General features: G+C 44.0%; 1 protein-coding gene across 1 annotated transcript in view; it reads right to left on the bottom strand.

Annotated features, from left to right (window-relative positions):
* SLC12A8 (solute carrier family 12 member 8) overlaps positions 1-24547 on the bottom strand; it is a 126964-nt gene that overhangs the window by 86399 nt on the left and 16018 nt on the right. The window contains exon 5 of the mRNA XM_040265537.1: positions 21793-22024. Coding sequence (XP_040121471.1) covers positions 21793-22024 — 232 coding nt within the window. The remainder of the gene's footprint in view (positions 1-21792; positions 22025-24547) is intronic.

Here is a 24547-nt window from a genome sequence, read left to right as displayed (position 1 = left end):
TCAATGAAATTTTTTTAAAAAAACAAAACGCACAGTGGAAAATCTTTAGGAATAAGTGCATTTTCCCAATTCAACCTCATGTTTCATTTCTAGTAAATTGTTTTTCTGCTTATTTTCTGTCCTAGTGAGCCCTGATGCCCTCTATAGGATCCCCTTTAGACAACTCAAGCTTTTTCTTAGATACTAATCTCACATATTTCAAGCATGGTGTCACTTTCTTCCTTAGAGCAATACCTAAAACTTGTTTCTCGATAGCCTGCAGTCTCTCAAAAGTGGGGGAGGAGAGTTCTGACAGTCACTTGGGAGAGTTTTCACAGCGCTAAGTCACAGTTTCTGACTGCTATGATGAAGTAGCAACCCATAAGGTCACACGTACTGGAGATAACAAGTATTCTCAAATATTTATTATAACACCAGGTCACAAATCATATTGCAGCAATCCACCAAGAGAAAGTACCTTCTTCATATCTCTTCTACAGTATCATCCTTAGCAACTGCAAAAAAAAACTTTTCTGTTTAAAAAGTATTATTCGGGTTTTCACAAGTGATCCCCTGAACTACAGGTATAATCCACACAGTGACTACAGTCCTGAGTACAATATTTTAGTTTGCTGGGGCAAGAGAGACAATGATCTCTCATGAAAAGATATGCTAATATTCCTTTATACATGATAAATTCTAATTTATAGAAGGGAAACAGTAAATAAAATTTTCTAATTAACATTTTTTAACATAGTAAATTTATCATTTAAAAATATTAGCACCAGAAATCTGGGGTAAGATGGTAGACTGAATGCAGGTTCCTAAATTTGTCCTCTCCTCAAATCCCACTTACAGACAGCAAAGAGGGCTTTTTTTTTTTTTTTAATAAATGATGTAAATCAACAAGAATGGAGAAAAGAACAACAAACTTTAGAAGCTAAAAAGTGGATGGACCAGTGGAACTAGGATCAGACCTGAGAAAACAGAATCTCGTCTGCAGAGGGAAAAGCAAGAACCCACCTGACTGACCCCACACAATTCTCAAAGGTCCCAGGATGAGTGAGCAGTACCAGGTGTCTGGACATAGGAATGAGAGGTGGTAGGTTGAAACAAGGAAGACCAAGGTGGGAATTCTGAGAAGTCACTCATGCTATCAGGCACCTGATGCTCCCCAACCCACAGAAATCTGAAGGTTTGTTCTCTGGAGAGGATAAGCCAAGAGCTTTGACAAGGGGTGCTAGGTCCAGCTGAGGGAAATCAAATCAATGTGAATACTGGAAGCAGAGCCCCCCAATCCTTTTCCCTAATTCAGCTCTCACAATAAGGGCAGCCAGCAACATCCTTCAGCCAGATTGGAAGATTCCTCTCTGGAGAAAGTGAAGTAATTCCAGAAGTGCATAAAGGTATGAACCTAGGAAGGTAACCTCAACAACCAGTCTACCCAAACTATCCCATACAGTTCAGAACTGACAGGACTAAACTGTGTGTTCAGTATTTCCAATCAGCTTTTATCCCCAACTTTTAATCATAAACAAAATGCCAAGAATTACCAGATAGATGATAAATTCCTTTATTATAGAAGATAAAACCCAAACAAAGAAGGAAAGGGCCACTTAGGGGATGCAGAAACTAGGCAGAGATTTTCTTTTAAATGTTTTAATAAATCTTTTGAGAGTTAAGAGAAGATACTATATCCATGAAATAACAACAAAAAAGATATTACTAAAGCAATAAAAAGTAACATTCAGAAAACTAAAATTAAAAAAAAAGCTTGATAACTAAGAACATGGTAACAAAGGAGGAAGATGATAGAAAGAATGGAGACTCAAGCAGAGGGAAATTCTCAAGAAATGAGGATTAAAAATAGGTGAGAAAAAAGTAAGAAAACCCAATATCCAAATAGCAGAAGTACCAGAAAGAGAAAACAGAAAGTAGAAGAGGAAAAAAATCATCACTGAAATAATTCAAGAACATTTCTTAGAACTAAAAGATACAAGCTATCAGAAAAGACCCACCAAGTGCCCAGTGTAACATAAATAGAACCTCATGATAACATATCATTTTGAAATTTCAGAAAACTGGGGGCAAGAAGAACTTCCTTCTAACTCACGGTTACATATAAAGGATTATGAATCAGAAATAACTTTAGATTTCTCCCTGGTAATACTAGAAGCAATGAGAAAAACAGTCAGAAATCTAAGATAAAATAATTTCCAACCTAAAATTTGATACCCAGCCAAATGATCAGTCAAGTATAAGCACAGGAAAAAGAATTTTGAGACATAGAAAATCTCAAACAATTGATCTCCCATGTGCTCTTCCACAAATTACTAGAAAATGACCTCTATTAAAATGAGAGAGCAGACTAGGATGGCGTGGTATTCAGAAACAGGAGATCCAACAGAGAAGAAAGATAAAGGAAGGTGAACAGAGATCCTGGGATGACAGCTATGGCAGGAGTAGAGGGTGACCACCCAGACTGAAGCAGTGTGACTAAGGATGTTGAAAGCCATCATCACCAAGATCCCCACAGCTGCCACACCTAGTTTTTAACCTGAGGTCAGAACATTGGCATGAACCTATCTCAGAGCTTTAGCTGTGTTTGGCTCATTTTGACCACAAACTTGGCCACGGAGTTGCTGGTCTTTTTCCTTCATACTGCTGCTTCAGCCCCCAGAAGTGCTGTTTTCACTTACTCCTGAGGTCTGGAGGTAGGCAACGATGGATTTAGACGTAGAAATAAAAAGCAGCTCAGTCCTCCAAAACATCCCTTCAGGTGTTTAGTACATGACCCATATAACAACTGTGAGAAAGGCAGGCACCTAACGTCAGACAGTGATTACTTCTCGTGGGGCAGGAGGGAGATGTACTTGGGGAGGAAGCAACAGGGAGCTTTCTGATTGCTTCCTTCCAGGACTAGCAATCTTCTGATTCTTAACCTAGGACTAGATGACATTTTGCTATTCTTTAACAAGGACATATGTTTTTTATACATTCTTCTATATGCGAGATATGTTTTAGAATAAATTAAGAAATCAACTCTAATGTAAATGTTGGAAGCAGGAATATTTTGCCACCTCTTTAGGGGTAAACTACTCCCTCCATGTTCTTTCTCTGTAAAGTCCTGCACTTTATTCACAGAGAAAAACATAACTGTTTACCTTATGAAGTAATACCTCCATTTGTGAGATCTGAGTATATTTTCTGTAAAGACTTTGAGAATCTCCTTGCATTTTCACAAAAAATCTAATGTGAAGACCAGATTAAATTAAAGACCAGAAGTTCCCCATCTCTGGCTTAAGGTCTAAGTGTAGGGTTCAATCCCTGGTCAGGGAACCATCCTGCATGCCACGCAGCATGGCCAAAATGCAAAAAGAGACATTAAAAAAAAAACAAACACTTTGCGTTCTGGAACTAGACTATCTGGGGTGACTGTCAACTCTACTAATGCTGTAACCTTAAGCAAGATCTCTCTCACAACCTCAGTTTCCCCAGTTGTAAAACAGAAATAATACTACCTACCTCTCATTGGAAGAAGTAAATGAATTAACACATGTACAGTACATGAAACTGCCTGACATATATTTTAAGAGCTCAGTAAAGACTAGGTGCTATTATTTTCATAAAGATAAGCAACTGCTTTACTATGTGTGGCAACCAACCATCTTTCTACAAAAGAAGCTATTTCCATCAAAAGGTCCATGAGTACCGGCCCTTGCTGTGGTCAGTCCCTCTCTCCATGGACTCTTAGCATTCCGCAACTATCACTATCTTCTAATCTGCTCCTACTTACAGATGTAAGTTTGGAGGAAGCAGGTGGTGTTTATAACAACACTCAGGACTGAGACATGGTTCCCTAAAAGTGGCAGACTTAACTTGCAGGTGGGCTGTCAAATAGCACTGCTGCCTCCTTCACCAACCAGCACCATAAGGGGATTCCTCTCAGCAGAGCCAACACTTAGATGTGAGCGATGACTCCCTGTAAACACCCAGGGCCACAACAGGGTCTGAGGCAAAGAGCACTGGACCGAGAGTCGGGAGCACTGAGTTCCAACTGTGACTCCGTGCGACTCACCTAAGGCCAGTCCACTTCTCTCTGCCTGTTTTCTCATACACAGAATCAAACACATCATTCAGCATTCCCAAGTTCTGGAATTCTCAGTGTGGGTTGGTTTATCCTTAAATATGATACAATTAGTGCAGGGTGGGGGGAAGGGAGGTCAGTCATGGGGCAGAGAGTCTTCTGAAAACATACCCCATCCTCTAAGCCTGACTTCAGAGCTGGTGCTGACTTGCTGTGGGCTTCCATCCTCATGTCTAGGCAGGGCCTGTAACAATGTTATCACTTTTTAAAACATATGCCTAAACTAGTTCCTATTGCAGAAAACTGGCAGGTGCTCAGTTAATAGATTATTCCACCAGACAGTTGAATGCATTGGCCATTGGTCAAAAATGAGGTCATTGCAATCCTATGTGCTATAACTGGAAAAGCCTGATGAGAAACAATTGTCTATTTTGTAACAAATAGGAATCCATATTCTGATCCCCCTAAATTTGCCTTGCTTGGTGTGTGGTTCGGCAGCAAAGGAAGATCATGTTCAAGGTCAAGTTGGCTTTGCTCTTTGATTCATCTGATTGTCCATGCATGTTTCACATCAGCAAATCCCCAGCCAGATTCCAGCTGACCTGCTGGAATTTCTGTCCAACATCGCTAGATCCCTGGTCTTTCTCTCAAACCTGCACAGTTGGAAAAAACGAGTCAGAAGACTCTTGCCCCAGCCATCTGGACACACACACTCAGGGGATATGCGTAACATGAAACCTGTGTGCTTTTCCAAAAAAAAAATTTTTTAAGCCTTTAAGGGACACAGAACTCTTATTACCAGAGGCTGAGGTGTCCTTCCAGCAGGGAGGCCAGCAGGCATTCGTAGACACAACTAGCCCTGTGGATTCACAGCAGATAAGACCTGCACTTTGATTTTACTAGTAATTTGTCCACACATTTTCATCAAGTATTTAATGTTGACCTAAGCAAGCATCTCCACTCACTGCAAACAAAAAAATCCAAGAGGAAAACTTTCAAAGCCACAGTTTCTCCTCGGCTGCAACCCTTCCTTCCTTCCTCCTTCCCAAGACGGTCTGACTGAACTTGAACCTGACCCCACCCTGGGCTGGGCTCTCCACGCAGGCATTGTGGTTCCTCCCGCCAGCTGCAGCCTGTGCAGACAGAATACCTTAGACCTCGGCCAAAACAGGAAGGCCGGCGCCTCTCTGAAGGGAGGCCTGGGGAGTATCCATCTCCCAGGCGACTGCAGATAAGAGATGAGGGGGCCGGGCTTGCCACACCTCCGGTTATGTCCCAATCAACTCATCTGACCCAGTCAACCCATCTGATTAATTGTTCATTCATTCATTCAACACATGAATTGAGTACCACTGGTTTAAAGCCCTGAGCTGGGGCTTGGGCACAAAGGTGGTTGAAATGAACCCCTATCTCAGGGGCCCCCGTGCTGTGACAGCCACTAAGGTGCCTGGCAACTTGCATGCCTCTGGGGCCCCCAGGGAAGCCTCTGCAATCCCGGTATAGATCCCTCAGCAGGGTCCCTGAGGCAATGGAGGGCTTGAGCAGGGGAGTGGGCAGATGGTCGCCGGCCCAGTCCTCTCCTGGGTCTCACCTCTCCCTTAGCACAGAGGGGGCTTGCAGATGCAGGTCCACCTTCCAGTCCCAAGAACACATCTTGCCACAGACTAATGGCAGGCTGGCTGTGGTGAATAAACTTTTCAAGACTAAATCACCAACACCGCCCGATTCTGGATCCTCCAAAAGCCTGCTCATTACCAGTTTGCAATGAAGCATGTCTTTAACTAGACAGTAACTGGCTTCTCTCTACAATGGCAGAATCTTGTGTTTTACAGAGGGGGATTAGGGCAGTAAAAAGGACCCCAGACTGGGCCAGGAAACCCCCATATAGTAATTCATTCCAAGATCCAGCCATGAATAGAGGTAGAGGGGAGGAGGAAAGGGGATTAGAGGAGGAAACAAGAAAATGAGGGAGGGAAAAAAGGAGCCAGATAGAGATGTCGGTGTGATGGGCGGCGGTGGGGGGTGGGGAGATAGCAGGAGAAATCTAAAGAGGCTTAAAATGCTACTTGCTGCTTTGCATTTTCTTAATGTCCACCAATTCCAGTAGATGGTTTGACGCTCCCAGCTGGGGTCCTGTGGACCTCATACATTTCTGAAGTAACACAACTTCCCAAGAAATCACCTAAGAAAGTGACAGAAGTCCCCACCCATGCTTGGGTCAGGCTGTCTGAGGCTGACAATGTGGAGGGCAGAGGAATGAACATCCTGGCTCCCAGACTGGCCTCACCCAGTGCTCTCCGGGAAGAGGGGCGGTGCCTGAGAACCAGAAGGGAGTGTCCAGCTATGTAGGGAGCAACCCCCAGCCCTGACCCACACCAGGCCCTGCCTTGAATTCGGTCCTGGTCAGCTAGCTTGTCTACTGTCTCTGTCCCTGGTGGCCTTTGGGAACCACGTTTTAGCCACTGCGGCACCTGGTTCCAGCTTGTGATCTTGCCTCACAGTCCTCCACCTCATCTGCTGCTTCCCTAGCAAACTCTGAGCCCTCATAAAGGCCCCAGTGGGCTCATAGAGGCTGGCAGGGCCTCAGAACCCCTTGATCCACAGGAGAAGGGGAGCAGTAGAGAATTCTTGGTGGAAGAGAACATTTCTACCACTTTCCTCCCAGGCTATGCCCAGAGAAGCACCATGGAGCAGCACTTTGGAGCCCAAGCTCTGAGTTCGAAGCTTAGCTGAGCCACTGACTTCGCAGCCTCAGTAAAGCTGCATAACCTCTCAGGACTTTAACTTCCTCATCTATAAAATGGGGATCACCATCTGACCCAAAGCACTAGGCTGTTTCAAGAATAAAATAAAATATATGTGAAGTGTCTGACCCAGAGCTGGTGCTCATTACATCCATCCACACAAACAAGCAGGTTCTGCCACATGAGTGCTGGTCAAGGGAGACACACAGAGGAAGGAGGGACAAGTCCTTGTTCTGAGGCTAAGAGCTCCTGTCCCTGCCCTGAGCCCATTCCCAGAGCAGTGAGATCTTCAGACCAGTCTCCAGGATTCTGCGACCCTGAGCAAGTGAGGTCTTGGCCCATCACATTTGGTTTTTATTTCACTGAGAACGGAGCCGAGCCTACATGAGCAGGGTCTCAGCCCTGGCTACATGTGGGATCATCCGGAACACTTGAAAATACACATCAACGGGCCCGTCCCAGCTGTGCTGATCCACTTGGTCAGGGATCCACTCGGGGACGGGGATTCTTTTTTTTTTCCCCACGAGGATCTCCCAGTGTTTCCAATGTGCGGGCAGGGTCGAGAACCCCAGGGACAGAGGCTGGGAAACTCATTTAAAGAACTCATCAGCAGGGCCGAGAAGACATTGTTCTCTGTCAGCTGGACCAGGAAAGGGGCTGGGTACTGAGGCCTGAGTTCTTGGAAATTGTTTCACCTCTCTGGGCCACTGTCCCTGCATCTGTGAGATGGAGAAAACAACGCTGCCCAGCCTCCCCTACCGGGTTACCTGTGAGGGTCACGCGATATGGTGTATGTACTGCGCCCCCTCATAAGTGACACACCAGGACCTCACAAACCACTTGACATCAGGTTTCCTCCTGGTCCCTCCGTAAGCAGAGAGTAAAGGCTGAGGGAGCCGCCCTGGGACAGGGCTCCCCAGAGCGGACAGCCAGAATCACGACTCCACACAGAGGCCATCCTGGGTACTGCAAGGCCCTTCCAGGCAGCCCTTCCTCCCCAGGGCTGGGAAACCCTTCCCCTTCCCAGCAAGGGCACGAAGCTCTGCGGAGGGAGAGGAGCCCGCCGGGAAGCCGGGAGGGGAGGACGATACAACAGGGTCATGGGGGCAGCTGGGCAACTGTCTTCATCTCAGAAGGAGAACGGGGCCCAGGGAAAGGGGAGCCCTGGGCTGAAGTTCCAGAGTGAGGGTGTCCCCACACGGGCTGTCATCACTGCAGGGAGGCTAAGAGGCTGCAGTATGGTGTCACTATCTCACACTCAACGCACTTGTTCCTGCACACTTACTCAGTGTCTACTACCTGCCAGGACCTTAAGACCACCCAGGAAGACCCCAAACCTCTCTTCAGTAGCCACAAGTGCAAGCCAACAGTGAGTTCCAGAGAACCGCAGAAGCATGGGTGTGCTCATTACACCCTGAGTGGAACAGGGAACATTCAGTCACCTGAAGAGTTTCTGGGGTGAATTAAGTAAAGAATATACATCTTTAGCCTACTCACTTTGTATGTTTGGAATTTTGTCAGAGAGTTTTTTTTTTTTTTTAATCCCAAACAGCGAAAATTGTCTCTTCTGGTGAAATTAATTTCCATCTTAACAAATACAGCTCTGTTGGCTTCAAAATCGGCACGCCCTCCCCAAACAACTTCCATCCATCCCAGAGATTCACCCACGCGTCCGCATCGCTTATGACTGGATCGCCAGATCTTCACTCACCTCTTACATTCCCCACACCCCTCACCGCTCCCGCCCCTCCACACCCCGGCAGGGCCCTGTTCCCGCCGCGTGTTCCTTCCAGATCCCGTGCACGACACCACTAGTCAGCCAGCCCGGGGGTCAGCCTCGTCTCTCCTGCCTGCACCGCCTCTCACCATCTCAATGATGAGATGCCTCTCACCATCTCGCCTTCACCGGCCCCTCCCCCACCGCAGAGGGCTGCGTCACCATTACTTTTCTGGGTTACCAACAACAGCCTCTCAAATCAGGTTTCTGCCTCCATTCTGCACCCGTCTCAAGCCATTGGTCTTCTAAAATATAACAATGCTATCACATTTCCCAGAGTCTCAAGGAAAGCCCAAGTCCCTTGGTGCAGCAGACAAGGCCTTTGGTGAGCTGGCACTGCCTGTTCCGCACCACCCCCACCCCCAGGCACCCTCACTGTATACTCTCTTGGGTCTTTGTATAAGCTTCCCTCCCTGTAAGATTTCTTTCCTCCTCTTCTTCTACACCGTGTATTCCTGCAACAGTCACCTCAGGGGGAATCTCTTTTCCTGACTCTCAGGCTAGGTTGAGAGCCCACCACAACCCCAGGTTCCCTGTGTAAACCCCTGTCATGGTACTTTCCACAACTTAGTAATGGCTTACTTGTCTGAGTCTCTGGTGACACTGTGAGCAATTAAAATGAATGAAATGGTAAATGTCATAACACAGATAAATCTCAAAAGTACCTTGGGTGAAAAAAGCCAACTGCAAAATAATTCATTCATCCACAATTATTTATCAGGTGAAAGGATCCATGCAGTATGATTAAAGGTACGTACAATCTTCAAACACTAAACAACTGCAGAAATCAATTGTGGCTGTCTACAGACGGTAGAAAAATCAAAACGTACAGGCAGGACATGCCTCAGCCTCAGGCACGTGGTTGCCCGGGGGAGAAGAGGGAGTGCGTAAAAGTGCAGTTTAAACTATGTCTGTAACGCTTCATTTGTTTTTATTTTTAATAGAGATCTGAAGCAAACCTGGCAAAATATTATCCATGAAATTTGGAGTGTGACTAGATGAGCATCTGTTATATTATTTCCTGTATATTTGAAGTATTTCATCAGTACATTTTAAAATTTTTAATGAGGAACCAGAGTCTCAAATGCCTTCATGAATATCCCTCAGGGTCTGAGCATACTGCTGCAGCCTCTTACCTCAACCGAACTCCCTCAGCCTGCCTGCCCCGCTGAGCTGGGCAGGAAGGCGACCTGGATATGTAAACATTACTTTTATCCTCATTTTTACCAATGAGAAAACCAGGCTCAGAACATCTGACCTTGCTCAGACCACACAGGCTCCCAGATTTTGGACCATATCATCTGCTTATACTCTCTCTCCTATTTCACCCAAGAGCAAGAACTTTAACGTTGCATTCATCTGTATTTGTAAACCAGTATATATCAAGGGGAAGAAGAGGGTTCAGAGAGGTGCAAAGCTGGAGGTACAACCAAATGAGTAACTTAGGGCTTACTGAATGAAATAATGAAGCTTATTGACTGAAAACCAAATGGGTTTGGATTTTGTCCTATAGGCAACAGACAGCTACTGAAGATGTTTAACCTGGGGAATGACACAAGCAAAGCACTGTTTTAGGAAAGATAATCTGGCTTCAGCACACAGGAGATGTTGGCTGCCTATAGGCAATGGATGAGAAGATTTTGGAGGGATAAAGTTAGATTTAGAAATCATCTAAGCAGCCCACATAAGAAATGACATCTGCTGATCTAAGGTAAGAGCTGTGAGACTGAAAAAGATAGGAGGATTTAAGCTAGACACAGAAATAAAAGTTAACACTAACTTTCCAGGCTTGGGGAAATTCAGAAGATTAGCTAATTATCTGTTTATTGTTTTGGGGGGAGAGAGTAAGGAGGAGAAGATAAATAAAAAGAGGAGAAAGAAACTGAGTAGCTCAGCCTGCTTCTGTCTAAGTCAAGGTGATGCTCAGACATCCAGGGAGTTGGCACTGTGGAGCTGAGTTCAAGGAAGTTGGAGAAGCAGGTAAGAGCCACCCAAGCTTCAGTGATGTGGGAAGGCTCCCTGAGGAAGAGCACAGAGAGAAGCACTGACTGCACAGAACGGACCCTGGGCCCACTGCCCACAGCAGGGGACAGGAAGACTAAGAGGAGAGTCAAGACAGTGCTGTGTCCTAGAAGAAACAGGAAGAGACCATTTCCAATCAGCACAGTCTGATTGCTACAGACTGAAGATGTGTGTCCCCCGCCCCCAAATCCACATGCTGAAACCTGACCCTCAACGTGATGGTGTTAGGAGGCGAGGCCTTTGGGAAGTGATTAACACTGGAGTTCCAGCTCATGAAGCAGGAATCCTCGGGAATGGGATCTGTGCCCCTATCAAGGAGACCCCAGAGAGCTTGCTTCCTCTCCCTCCATGTGAGGACACAGTGAGAAGACAGCGGTCTGTGAAGCAGGAAGCAGGCAGCAGGCCTGCACCTCAATACCTGGGACTTCCAGCCTCTGGGCCTAGAGAAATAAACACCTGCTGTTTAGAAGTCGCCCAGTCTATGACATTTTGATACAGCAGCCTAAATAGGCTGGGACAGTGGTCAGTGGCCCAACGGGGGTCAAGAATAAGAAATGAGCAATAGTTCCGGATTTAGAGATTGAGAAGTCAGTTGGACCTCAGATAGAAGAATTTCACAGGCAGCAGAGTCAGGCATGTTGGACCCACTCCGTCTATAGCTCCTGAAAAATGGCTGTGGCCTTCCCTGTAGGCACACCGCCCGCCCTCACCAGGCAGTACCAGCCCCCACCTGCCGGCTCAGCTCAAGGCAGCTGCTGGCCGCTGCTGTGCTCCATCCAGCGAGCCACCCTGGTGGTGGGTGGCCAAGGCAGGCCAGCGTCTGCAGTGTGGGCCCACGAGTGGAAGGCACCACACTGCCAGGCCTGACAACAGTCTTCCTAGATTACCAAAAAGTTAGGCCTGGAGATGTATCATTTCAGTTTTAAATGCAGAACAAAGAATTAAAATGTGCCACATGTCACTTTATTTTCTAAAATGTATTTCTATCTGCCCGACTTCTCCAGCAATAAAATCATTTTGGCATGACACTCATCTCACACAAATGAAAATATAATATAAGAAAATGGCATTGTAGAAGCTTTAAGCCAAACAAATGCTTGAGAGTACCTTGTTTAAATTAAGTTGTCATGCTATGTAGCTTTGTATAGTAATGGAACTCAGCGCTGTGCAATGATGCATGTTTCGGAAGAGACAGACTGGGAGGTGGGAAAGGAAGAGGGGTTCGTGCTGCCCACCTGCAGGCTGGGGAGTCAGGAGGTGAGGAAAGGGAGGCGGTGAGGAGATGCACTGTCATGGGAAGTTTAGACATGAAATGAGAGCTACGACGCAGCGGCTTGAGATGGAAGGCTGAGACAGGATATAGTGACCTGGGTGGAGAGGAGGACGAGCCAGGTGAAAGACATCAGACTGAGGGCAAGTCTGCATCCTGACCATGAGGCCTCCAGCACCACTCCTCCTCTCTACCCTGCTCCCAGGACTGTGGCAGTCAGGCATGCCCCTGGCAGGACACTGGAGAACTTTCTAGAGAATACGAACTGCACCAGAGGAGAGACCTACAGCAACTGACATTTGGGAGACCTCTGATGAAACAGCCCAGTCTGCCACAGGGTCACCCAACAGTGATGCCCCCCTGCCAACCACCACTCTGCACATAGAACATCCAATCAGCATTTCAGAAGCCTCATTATTAAACACGAAGAAATGACCAAGGACTATAAGAAAGCACTGAAGGACACTTGCAGCAATTATCACAGAGAACAAAACAGGATACAACAGAATAAAGAAGCCTGGAAAACCAGGTGATGTAGACAGCAAAGAAAAATTTCAAAAGAAAATAAAACCTCTATAGGTTGAAGGAGTCAAAAGGAGATACGATATCCATAAAACAAGAATAAGATATGCTTTGAAAATTAACAGAGAACAACAAAGAGCTCTTGGAAATTAATGGACAAAACAAAAAAATTCAGTTAAAAGGTTGTAAATACAAGTGAGGAACTCTCCCATAAAGTAGGAAGGAAAAAAGGAATAAACTGTAAGGAAGATTAGAAATACAAGAGGAGGTTAAAACCAGGCACCCCACCATCACGTCAACAAAATTTAAAAAGCAAAGCAAACAAAATCAGACCGAGAAAACAAAGGAGAAGAAACTGTCACAGAAATTGCTGAAAATTCCAGATGGAAAGGGCCCCTGCTTGCCTGTCTTGGTGCTGAGTCATATTTGACTCTTTGAGTGCCCAATTAATAAACAATTTCATTATATTAACTGTAAAACTCAGGGTAAAGGGAAGATCCTAAGCACTCTGAGGAGAAGAAACAGGTTATCAAGAGCAGAAATCAGAATAGCACCAACCTCCGAGATGTCACTGAAGGACAGAAGGTAGAGCAACGACTGAAAAATTCGAAGACTGTGATTCACGTTTACTTCCCCATATGAAGCAGTTCTCTGGCAATTCAGCTCTGTGTCCTACAATTCAATTTAATTCTGACACTGTCTACCCAGAGAGAGTATCCTATCCCACAGCTCAGGGCTCCGTCCTACAAGACTGCCTCCTCCTTCAGACGGCCCTCCCAAGTCCAGGCTGTCCCCAGTACTTCTGAGCTACAGGCTACAGAATGGAGGTTCCAAATATCCCCTCCTTGGGTTCAGTTAGTTTGCTAGAGTGACTCACAGGACTCAGAGAAACAGGTTTCTTACTAGATCACCAGTTTATTACAAAGGGATCTAATTGAACAGCAATCAAATGGAAGAGAGGCCCAGGGCAAGGTATGGAGCGTCCACGCTCTCTGGAAGCCACTCTCTCTTCATCTTCATGTGTTCACCCACCCAGGAGCTCTCCACACCTAGCCCTTTAAGGTTTTTATGCCAGTTTCACTACCCAGGCATAGTTGATTAGACCCTTGGTCACTGGGGTTTGAGCTCAATCTCCAACCACTCTTCTCTTCCCTGAGGTGGGGGAGGGAGGGTGACTGAAAGTTCCAACCCTGAAACCACAAGGTTGGCTCCATTAGCAACCAGCCCCCATCCTGAGACGCCTTCCATAAGTCATCTAATTAACACAAAGACACCTTAGAGTTCTCATCATTGCAAATTCTAAGGTTTTTAGGGGCTCCATGCCAGGAATGAATGAAGACCACATCTATCTATCTATATATCTATCTAATTATAGATCACAGTATTACAAAAGGGAAAATGATTTTCAGCCTAGATTTTTACATCTCCTATCAATCACATGTGAAAGTGGAAAAGTAACATATTCCATCATAGATAAAAGAGGATGACTTGGGATACAGACAACAGGAAGCAACACCTGGGAACCGGGAATGCAAGTGCCAGTACAACCGCCATGATCCAGGCCTGAGACTGTCCAGCCAGAAGGACGATGAAGAGGGAGTCTCCACGAGGAAATATAACAAAGGGAGCACAGAAGAAAATGCCTGTTAAGTATTTGAAAGTGCTATGTGGAGAACTTTTTAAAATAGTGATAATCACCTAGAAAATCAAGCAAATGAAAAAAATGGAAGGTATTGGATTGACTGGTGGCCTGCCAAAAGATGTCCACATCCTACTGCTGGAAACCTGTGAATGTGACCTTATTTGGAAGACAAAAGATCTTTTCAGATATAATTAAGGCAATGGCACCCCACTCCAGTACTCTTGCCTAGAAAATCCCATGGACGGAGGAGCCTGGTGGGCTGCAGTCCATGGGATCGCTAAGAGTTGGACACGACTGAGCGACTTCAGTTTCACTTTTCACTTTCATGCACTGGAGAAGGAAATGGCAACCCACTCCAGTGTTCTTGCCTAGAGAATCCCAGGGATCGGGGAGCCTAGTGGGCTGCCGTCTATGGGGTTGCACAGAGTCGGACACGACTGAAGCGACTTAGCAGCAGCAGCAGCAGCAAGGCTCTTGAGATGAGATCATCTTGGATTAGCCAGGTTGGACCTATTTCCAAAGACAAGTTGGCCTTACAAGACGCCTATAGAGCACAGACAAGGGGAGGAGAAGGCCATGTGAAGACAGAGGCAAGATGAGAGTGATATGACCACAAGCCAAGGAACTCCTGCAGCCATCAGAAGTGGGAGGAGGCAGGACACGTTCTCCTCCATCGCCCTTGAAGGGTATGCAGCCCTGCTCAATTTCAGATGCTCAGCCTCCAGAGCTGGAGGTGAGTACACTCCTGCTGTTTTAAGTCACCAAGTTGTAATTTATTAAAGCAGTTCTAGGAAACTAATACATGGAGTAAATTTAATTTTAGGAAAAGTTGAAAAATATACAAAAAGCAATCAGAATACACAATGTGACTCAAAATTAATATATTTTATAAAAATTAATACTAAAAGAAAAAATGACATATTAGGAAAAATTTTTCAACATATAACAGACATTGTCTAGCACTAACATAAAGCTAAACAAATATCTGCTTTATGTTGAATTAATTGTTAAGGTAGAAGAGCTATAATATTGGGTTAGTAAAAAAGTTCCTTTGAGTTTTTCCATAATATCTTACAGAAAAACCCAAATGAACTTTTTGGCCAACCCAATACATTAAAAGGTAAGACAATCTAAAGGAAAAATAAGAGTAGAGACAATGCAAAGATAAAGAAATACAAGTGGCAACTAAAAAAATGAATAAAATTATTCTCAGTAATGACTTAAGAAAATTTTTAAAAAGATCACAATTTTTGCCCAACACATGGCAGAAATTTAAAAGACTGAACATATCCAATACTGTCAAGAGTATGGGGAAGAACTCTTATATACTATTACTAGGTGTTCAGAAAGGAACAACATTATTACAAGGCCATTCGGTAGTACCTAATAAAATAGTGTGCTTCATCTTTGTCCTATGAGTTCTACTGATAAGACTTGATCCTCCAGAAATAATCCTTCAAATTTTGTACAAGGATATTCATGTTGGCAACATGTAATAACAACAAACTGTGAAAACCTAAATATCTATCAATAAATTAATGTTTTATATGGATATGGAATACTCTGCAGGTGTCATAAGAGAACAAGGGAATCCTAAATGTACTGCCATTGCAGCGTGTCTGTGGTATATTATTGGGTGGGAAAAGAAGTGTAGCAAAACAATATAGAATTACATTTTTACAAAGAACTACATTTACATGTTTATGTATGTAAACACGTGCATATACGCTTGTACATGTGTAGAAAATAGACTGGAAAGATAGTCACAATCTCCCTCTGGGAATGGAGTGGGAGAATGGAGTAAGGGGAAAATATTTTCACTTTTTACTTTATATTTCAAAATTTTTTTTAATTTACAACATAAAACATTAACTTTGAAATAAAAGGAAAAGTAAAATTTGACAAGTGTATTTGTTTTCTGATTTTAAAATTAACTACTGTGGTTTTGAAATGTGTCCACAAAATCCTTTGACACTTCTCCATTCAAAAGGTAAGAAACTAAATCCCCTCCCTTTGAATGAGGGCCAGACTAAGTCACTCACTTCTAACAGTTTGTGGTAAAAGTGCTGCTATGGGATTTCTGAGGCTAGGTCATAAAAAGGATGGCTCTCTCTTGCACACGCTCTCTCTTGCTCATTCTCTCTCTTGTCTGTCCTTGGGGAATCCAGTTACCTCATGACTCGAGGACACTCAAACAGCTCTTTGGAAAGGACCACATGGAGAGGAACTGAGGCCTCCTGCCAGCAACCAATACCAGCTTGCCACCCAGATCCTCCAGCTCCAGCTAAGCTTTAATAAGTCTGCAGTCCCTGAACCTCATGAGAAAACCTGAGCCAGAACCATCAACCAAACCATACCCAAATTCCCAGCCCACAAAAAAGGCAAGAAATAATAAATGCTTATTGTTGCTTTGTGCCACTAAATCTGGGCGTAATCTGTTCAGCAACAATAAATAACAAATATCTACCAATCTCCCTCTGGAGAGCAGAGTGGGGAAATGGATTTTTTTTTTTTTTAAGTTTTACCTTTTTTCTTTATACATTTATGATTGTTTGGCTTTTTAAAGTCATTTATGTTGAAAGAAAGAGAAAGAAAGACTTTTAAGCATATTTTAAAAAATTGTTTTTCCTGACCTTAAAAATAATACTAGTGAAAAAGGACAAAGTTGGAGGACTGACATTACCCACCTTCAAGACTCACTGTACAGCTATAAGAATCCAAAAAGAGGGATACTGGAAAACAGATAAGTAAAGCAAGGAAACAGAATAAAGAGCCCAGAAACAGACCCATGCAAATACAGTCAACTGATCTTTTGCAAAGGATCAAACACAGTTCAGTGAAAATAGGATAGTCTTTTTAACAAATGGTGCTAGAACGACTGGACATCCACATGCCAAAAAAATTGAGATACTCAGCTTATACATTCCACAAAAATTAACTCAAAATGGATCACAGACCTAAATGTAAAACACAAAATTATAAACCTTCTAGAAGATAACATAGATAATCTAGGTGACCTTGGGTTTAATAGTGAGTTTTTAAATACACCACCAAGACCATGATCTGAGAAAGAAGGAAAAACTAACGTTAGACTTCATTACAATTAAAAACATCTGCTCAATGGCACCCTACTCCAGTACTCTTGCCTGGAAAATCCCATGGATGGAGGAGCCTAGTGAGCTGCAGTCCATGGGATCACCAAGAGTCGGCCTCGACTGAGCGACTTCAGTTTCACTTTTCATTTTCATGCATTGGAGAAGGAAATGGCAACCCACTCCAGTGTTCTTGCCTGGAGAATCCCAGGGATCAGGAAGCCTAGTGGGCTGCCGTCTATGGGGTCACACAGAATTGGATACGACTGAAGTGACTTAGCAGCAGCAGCAGCTCTATAGAAGGCTCTGTTAAAAGAATGAAAAGACAAGCCACAGCCTGGGAAAAATATTTGCAAAATATATATCTGATAAAGGATCCAAAATATACAAAGATTTCTTAAAACTCAATGATAAGAAAACAACCCAAAAAATAGGCAAAAGACACCTCACTGAAGAACATATACAGATGTCAAATGAGCATATGAAAACAGGCTCAATATCATATTCTTGCTGCTGCTAAGTCGCTTCAGTCATGTCTGACTCTGTGCGACCCCACAGACGGCAGCCCACCAGGCTCCGCCGTCCCTGGGATTCTCCAGGCAAGAACACTGGAGTGGGTTGCCATTTCCTTTTCCAATGTATGAAAGTGAAAAGGGAAAGTGAAGTCACTCAGTCGTGTCTGACTCTTTGTGACCCCATGGACTGCAGCCCACCAGGCTCTTCCGCCCTTGGGATTTTCCAGGCAAGAGTACTGGAGGGGGTTGCCATTGCCTTCTCATATTCTTAGGGAGCTGCAAATTAAAACAACAATAGATATCAATACGCCCCTCCCAGAATAGCTAAAATCCAAGAAACCACCAAATGCTGATGAGGATGTGGGAACAATAACAACTCTCATTTGTTGCTAATGTGAATGCAAAATGCCACAGCCACTTTGGAAGACAGTCTGGCAATGTTTACAAAGGTCTTACCATATGATCTAGCAACCATGCTCCTAGGTATTTATTCAAATGGTTTTAAACATTATATCTTCATAAAAACCTTCACACAAGTGTACATAGAAGTCTAAGACTTCGTAATTGCCAAAATTGGAAGTGACAAAAATGTCCTTCAATAGGTGAATGGACCAAAAAAAAAAAAAGAAACCTCAAAACACACAAACAAGTCTGTAGTATACCTACTCAATGGAATATTATTCAGTAATAGAAAGATATGAGCTATCGAGGCACAAAAATACATGGAGAAACCTTGAATGCTTAGTGTAAAAAGGCAGGCTGAAAAAGCTGCATACTGTATGATTTCAACTATATGGTACTCTGGGAGAGGCAAAATATAGAGGTACTGAAAAGATCGGTGAATTCATTAGGTTGCCAGGAATTCAGGAGTAGAGATAAAAGGAAATGAAATAGATGAAATATTTCAGGCATTAAAACTATTCTGCCTGATACTGTAATGACGCATGCATGCATGCGTGCAAAGTCACTTCAGGCGTGTCCAACTCGTTGTGACCCAGTGGACTGTAGACCTCCAGGCTACTCTGTCCATGAGATTCTCCAGGTAAGAATACTGGAGTGAGTTGCCGTGCCCTCCTCATAATGATGGATACATATCAATATATATTTGTCAAAACCTATAGAACTATAAACACAAAGGATGAACCCTCATCTAAACCATGGGCCTTAGTTAATAAAATGTGTCACTATTGGTTCACCAGTGATAACAAGCATACTGATGCAGGGTGTCATAGGGGAAACCGGTAGGGAAAGGAGACAGAAAGGATATGGAGACTTCTGTTGCATTGCGTAGTATACATGCTCCGTTGTATCCAACCCTCCAACCCCATGGACAGAAGCCCGCTCAGCTTCTCTGTCCACGGAATACTCCAGACAAGAATACTGGAGTGGGTTGCCATTTCTTCCTCCAGGGTATCTTCCCAACCCTGGGATCAAACCCATGTCTACTGTGGCTCTTGCATTAGCAGGTAGATTCTTTACTCCTGAGCCACTTGGTAATCCAGTGACTTCTGTACTATGTGCTGCTGCTGCTAAGTCGCTTCAGTCGTGTCTGACTCTGTGCGACCCCACAGACAGCAGCCCACCCGGCTCCCTGACCCCTAATTTTCTATAAACCTAAAACTGCTCTAAAAACTAAAGTCTGTTGTTGTTTTTTTTTAAGTAGCACTAACCCTGCGTGTTCTTTGGAAGGAATGATGCTAAAGCTGAAACTCCAGTACTTTGGCCACCTCATGTGAAGAGTTGACTCATTGGAAAAGACTCTGATGCTGGGAGGGATTGGGGGCAGGAGGAGAAGGGGACGACCGAGGATGAGATGGCTGGATGGCATCACCGACTCGAGGGACGTGAGTTTGAGTGAACTCTGGGAGATAGTGATGGACAGGGAGGCCTGGTGTGCTGCGATTCATGGGGTCATAAAGAGTCGGACACGACTGAGCGACTGAACTGACTGACTGAACCAATTGAAGGAAAAGTTGAAATAAGATAATACAGCCGCCTATAACCTCAGCAGAAGACCACTGTTAACACCTGGGCTTAGTTCCCTCCAGTTGCTTTTCCAGTTTTGGTTTGTTTGTGTTTTTTTTTTAATGTCTATGCGTACATCATTTTTTCTTTTTTCTTTTTTTAAAAAAGAGTTGCAATCATTCTGTGAAATCCATTCTGAAGGTTTATGGTCTAGTTTCAGTTCAGATTTTTAACTGCAAAGAAAGTAGCCCATATAAAACACTAGTGATACCAAAAACAGATTCTAGAGGGGCCAGTTGCTATGGGAATGATTGAAAATAAATTTCATTTCACACTACACCCTGGTAATGTACTGACCAGAAGGAAAGAGAAATACCGGGAGTAAGTCAGAAGGGTAGCCAAGAAAACTTCTAATCAGGAAGGCAAATACTTCAGCCTACTGAAGTTTCATAGAAGCCAGCAGCATCACTTTGCAATTTAACTACTTATGCTCTTTCAGCAACCATATCAATGTGGGGAAAGGACCCAGGCAAAGCGGCTGGAATACATTCTCTCTCTTCTTTACTGACAGTTTGATGGCCAAACAGCCAGCAGGTCTCTCTCAGGATGTGGGCTGTCTCAGCAGCATGGTGCAAAGCCAGGAAAAAAAAATCACTCCTTCTCTCCAAAGGAGATGCTGCAGATGTTTGGGAAGCTGCAAAGCTCAGGCTAGAGGTGATCAGTCTGGACACTGCATTGGCCCTCAGCACTGGAGTGGGCCCTGGGTGTCCCGCACTGTACAGGGGTCAAAACTTCAGATGCTGGATCATGGGGCAGTCTGGAGCTTCTGGGGGATGGACCAGGAGGCCAGAGGGTAGGGGGCATTCCAGGAACTCAGGCGAGTGACTATTTTCCCACAAATGAATCTTAACGTATGAAAAAGCAAAAGGCTAGATCAGGGTGTTCCAACTGATTTCTCACCTTCCCACAAACAACACTTTTATGAAAGACGAGACTGTTTAGAATACACCCCAGGGGCAGCCTGGAAGGGAAAAAGCAGAGCCAATACCACAGACAGACGGTGGTACTATTCCCATCTCAGGGAAGAGCACAGCTTTACCATCAAACAGATCCATTTCATACTCGGCTCTGCCAAGTGTTACTATAAGCTATATAATCCCCACTTTCCTCATCTGTAAAAGGAGTGTAATGGTTTCTCCTCCATGAGTTTATGATAATGAGATAAGCCCTGGGAGGTGCTAGCCAAAATGCCTGGCACAGAAGTGTTCATACGATATAGTGCCGTCGCCGCCACCACCATTAGAGATGGCTGGTCTCTGCTCCTGATTCCTTTCCTTTTTCTTTGTTAACACAGCTAGGGGCTCCACTGCCCTCTCTCTGTCCATATTCCAACACAGATGTCCAGTCACTATTGCCGTAAAAATACAAAGTCCCCAAAGTGTGAAATATCTTTTTCCTACAGCATCCGAGGAGAGAAACAAAGACTTCTGACGCCAAACCATCCCAAATCACAAAGCTATTGATACAGTTATGGACATTTTGGGTAACAGACTCTAACTCAAACATAGGAACTAGGATTAGAGTTGCCAGGCATCATCAAGGCTGCAGAAAACCCAGGATTAAACAGTGATTGATTGATTACCAATATATGACACCATTTCCAAATGGTGCAAAAGAATATCCAGCTGTTTCTTTCTTTAAGCTTAGTGCATTCATATTTTTTTAAAAAAATCAATATTGAAAACTAGATAATCAAACATACATCTGTCTGCATTTCCCAGAAATGACAATTGTTAACATTTGTTATGTTTGCATCAAGTCCTTTTTTTAAAGAAAATAAGACAGATAAAATCTATTACCTTCCCTACTCCCAAATCCGTTTATCTACAATTCCTATCAAGAATTTATCTTTGTCTAATCCAGTTCTACATTATTCTTTCCCTTATCTAAATTTTCTTTTTTTCTAACAGAAAGCAAATTAAAAAAAACAATGTACAATGGAAGATGTCTATGTGAAGAGAAGCTGCACCAGGACACACTCTCACCTGCTCCAGGCACAGCACATGCTCACTGCAGGCAAAGGCTATCAGGGGTTATTCTGCATACTCAGACCTACCAGCACCTAGGAAGCAGTGCAGACCCCGCTAAGGCCTGCGACTGAACTCCCAAAGGCTTACCTGGGTCCAGGTGTGTGAAAGAGCCCACCACAAAGTCCAGGGTGGACACGGCGAGCAGGAGCAGAAGCAGCAGCTGGAGACGGATTATCCATTTGACACCTGCTAGGTTAATCCCCAGCAAGGCCAGAAGCACGGCGACTGAAATTCCTCGCACAGCCCAGATATTCCTGAGACTCAGCAGATCCGAAACGGATTCAGCGAAGCCGGTGATGTACATGGCACCTGCAACACACTGACAGGCATCTCCAGGTAGGAAGAGTCACCAAGGAAAAAAAAAAAAAAAGCCTCAGGGCTGCCCAGCACTCAGGGCCCCGCTCACCTTTGAAATTCAACACCCAGAAAGCAGCAAGGGGGTTAGAGCCCTTCTCCCCCAGGAGCCCTTCCTGGGGCCCCCTTCCTTCTTGCCTACATCTCTCCCACCATCCACAGGGGAGAACGATTATCAGTGGTAACTAACATGAAAAGACTATGGGAGGAAGAAGATGGGACTTTGGGCCAAAGAGACCTTGAGACTCCCCTGTGAAGAACTAAAAAGAGAACACCAACACAAGGTGTGTGGGGTCCTAGCTCAGAGCCTTAGAGGCCACTGAAGCAAACCACAGAGTTTTCTCTATTTCTTTGAATGTGTTACTATTATTTTTTAAATTATCTAAAACTTAGAAATGAGCAAAAAATAAGCAGCACTTTCTTCCAACGTCATATGGAACATTTCACACAAAAATGGGCTCACCACAGACCTAACAGAAGCAGAAGATATTAAGAAGAGGTGGCAAGAATACACAGAAGATCTGCACAAAAAAGATCTTCACGACCCAGATAATCACGATGGTGTGATCACTCACCTAGAGCCAGACATCCTGGAATGTGAAGTCAAGTGGGCCTTAGGAAGCATCACTACGAACAAAGCTAGTGGAGGTGATGGAATTCCACTTGAGCTATTTCAAATCCTCAAAGATGATGCTGTGAAAGTGTTGCACTCAATATGCCAGCAAATGTGGAAAACTCAGCAGTGGCCACAGGACTGGAAAAGGTCACTTTTCATTCCAATCCCAAAGAAAGGCAATGCCAAAGAATGCTCAAACTACCGCACAATCACACTCATCTCAAACACTAGTAAAGTAATGCTCAAAATTCTCCAAGCCAGGCTTCAGCAATATGTGAACCGTGAACATCCTGATGTTCAAGCTGGTTTTAGAAAAGGGAGAGGAACCAGAGATCAAATTGCCAATATCTGCTGGATCATTGAAAAAGAGAGTTCCAGAAAAACATCTATTTCTGCTTTATTGACTATGCCAAAGCCTTTGACTGTGTGGATCACAATAAACTGTGGAAAATTCTAAGAGAGGTGAGAATACCAGACCACCTGACCTGCCTCTTGAGAAATCTGTATGCAGGTCAGGAAGCAACAGTTAGAACTGGACATGGAACAACAGACTGGTTCCAAATAGGAAAAGGAGTACATCAAGGATGTATATTGTCACCCTGCTTATTTAACTTATATGCAGAGTACATCATGAGAAACGCTGGGCTGGAAGAAACACAAGCTGGAATCAAGATTGCTGGGAGAAATATCAATAACTTCAGATATGCAGATGACACCACCCTATGGCAGAAAGTGAAGAGGAACTAAAAAGCCTCTTGATGAAAGTGAAAGAGGAGAGTGAAAAAGTTGTCTTAAAGCTCAACATTCAGAAAACGAAGATCATGGCATCTGGTCCCATCACTTCATGGGAAATAGATGAGGAAACAGTGGAATCAGTGTCAGACTTTATTTTGGGGGGCTCCAAAATCACTGCAGATGGAGATTGCAGCCATGAAATTAAAAGACGCTTACTCCTTGGAAGAAAAGTTATGACCAACCTAGATAGCATATTCAAAAGCAGAGATATTACTTTGCCAACAAAGATCTGTCTAGTCAAGGCTATGGTTTTTCCAGTGGTCATGTGTGGATGTGAGAGTTGGACTGTGAAGAAAGCTGAGCACCAAAGAATTGATGCTTTTGAAGTGTGGTGTTGGAGAAGACTCTTGAGAGTCCCTTGGACTGCAAGGAGATCCAACCAGTCCATCCTAAAGGACATCAGTCCTGGGTGTTCATTGGAGGGACTGATGCTGAAGATGAAACTCCAATACTTTGGCCACCTCATGTGAAGAGTTGACTCATTGGAAAAGACCCTGATGCTGGGAGGGATTGGGGGCAAGAGGAGAAGGGGACGACAGAGGATGAGATGGCTGGATGGCATCACCGACTCTATGGACATGAGTTTGAGTGAACTCCAGTATTTGGTGATAGACAGGGAGGCCTGGCGTGCTGTGATTCATGGAGTTGTAAAGAGTTGGACACAACTGAGTGACTGAATTGAACTGAACTGAGTGCTAAATAGATGATGGTACTGTTGCTGGAAATTTGCAACCAAGTTATAAATAAAGATTCTTGAAACTGAAGAGATTTACTTTTAGGGGAAAGTTTTGACAGTTCAAAATTAAATCATCTTCTCAAAAACCTAAGGATTTGAGGGTAAGAGGTAAGAGTAACTATGGAATGTAGGTAAAAGTATCAGAGATTTCATATTTGGTATGTGGAGGAGCTGATAAGTAATGTTTTTGTTTGGGAAGTATAGAAAAATGTAATTACCACTTCTAAAAGCAGATAGTAACTATCCAAAGAATGAAAAGCATAGTAGAACTTCCAAATCAACAAGGGGGAAAATAGAACAGAAATAAATTTAAGCCATGTTGGCAAAATAAGGAGAAATTT

Source organism: Oryx dammah, unplaced genomic scaffold (genome assembly GCF_014754425.2).
Source record: "Oryx dammah isolate SB20612 unplaced genomic scaffold, SCBI_Odam_1.1 HiC_scaffold_2, whole genome shotgun sequence".
NCBI lineage: Eukaryota > Metazoa > Chordata > Mammalia > Artiodactyla > Bovidae > Oryx > Oryx dammah.
This window is presented reverse-complemented; position numbering and strand designations above follow the sequence as displayed.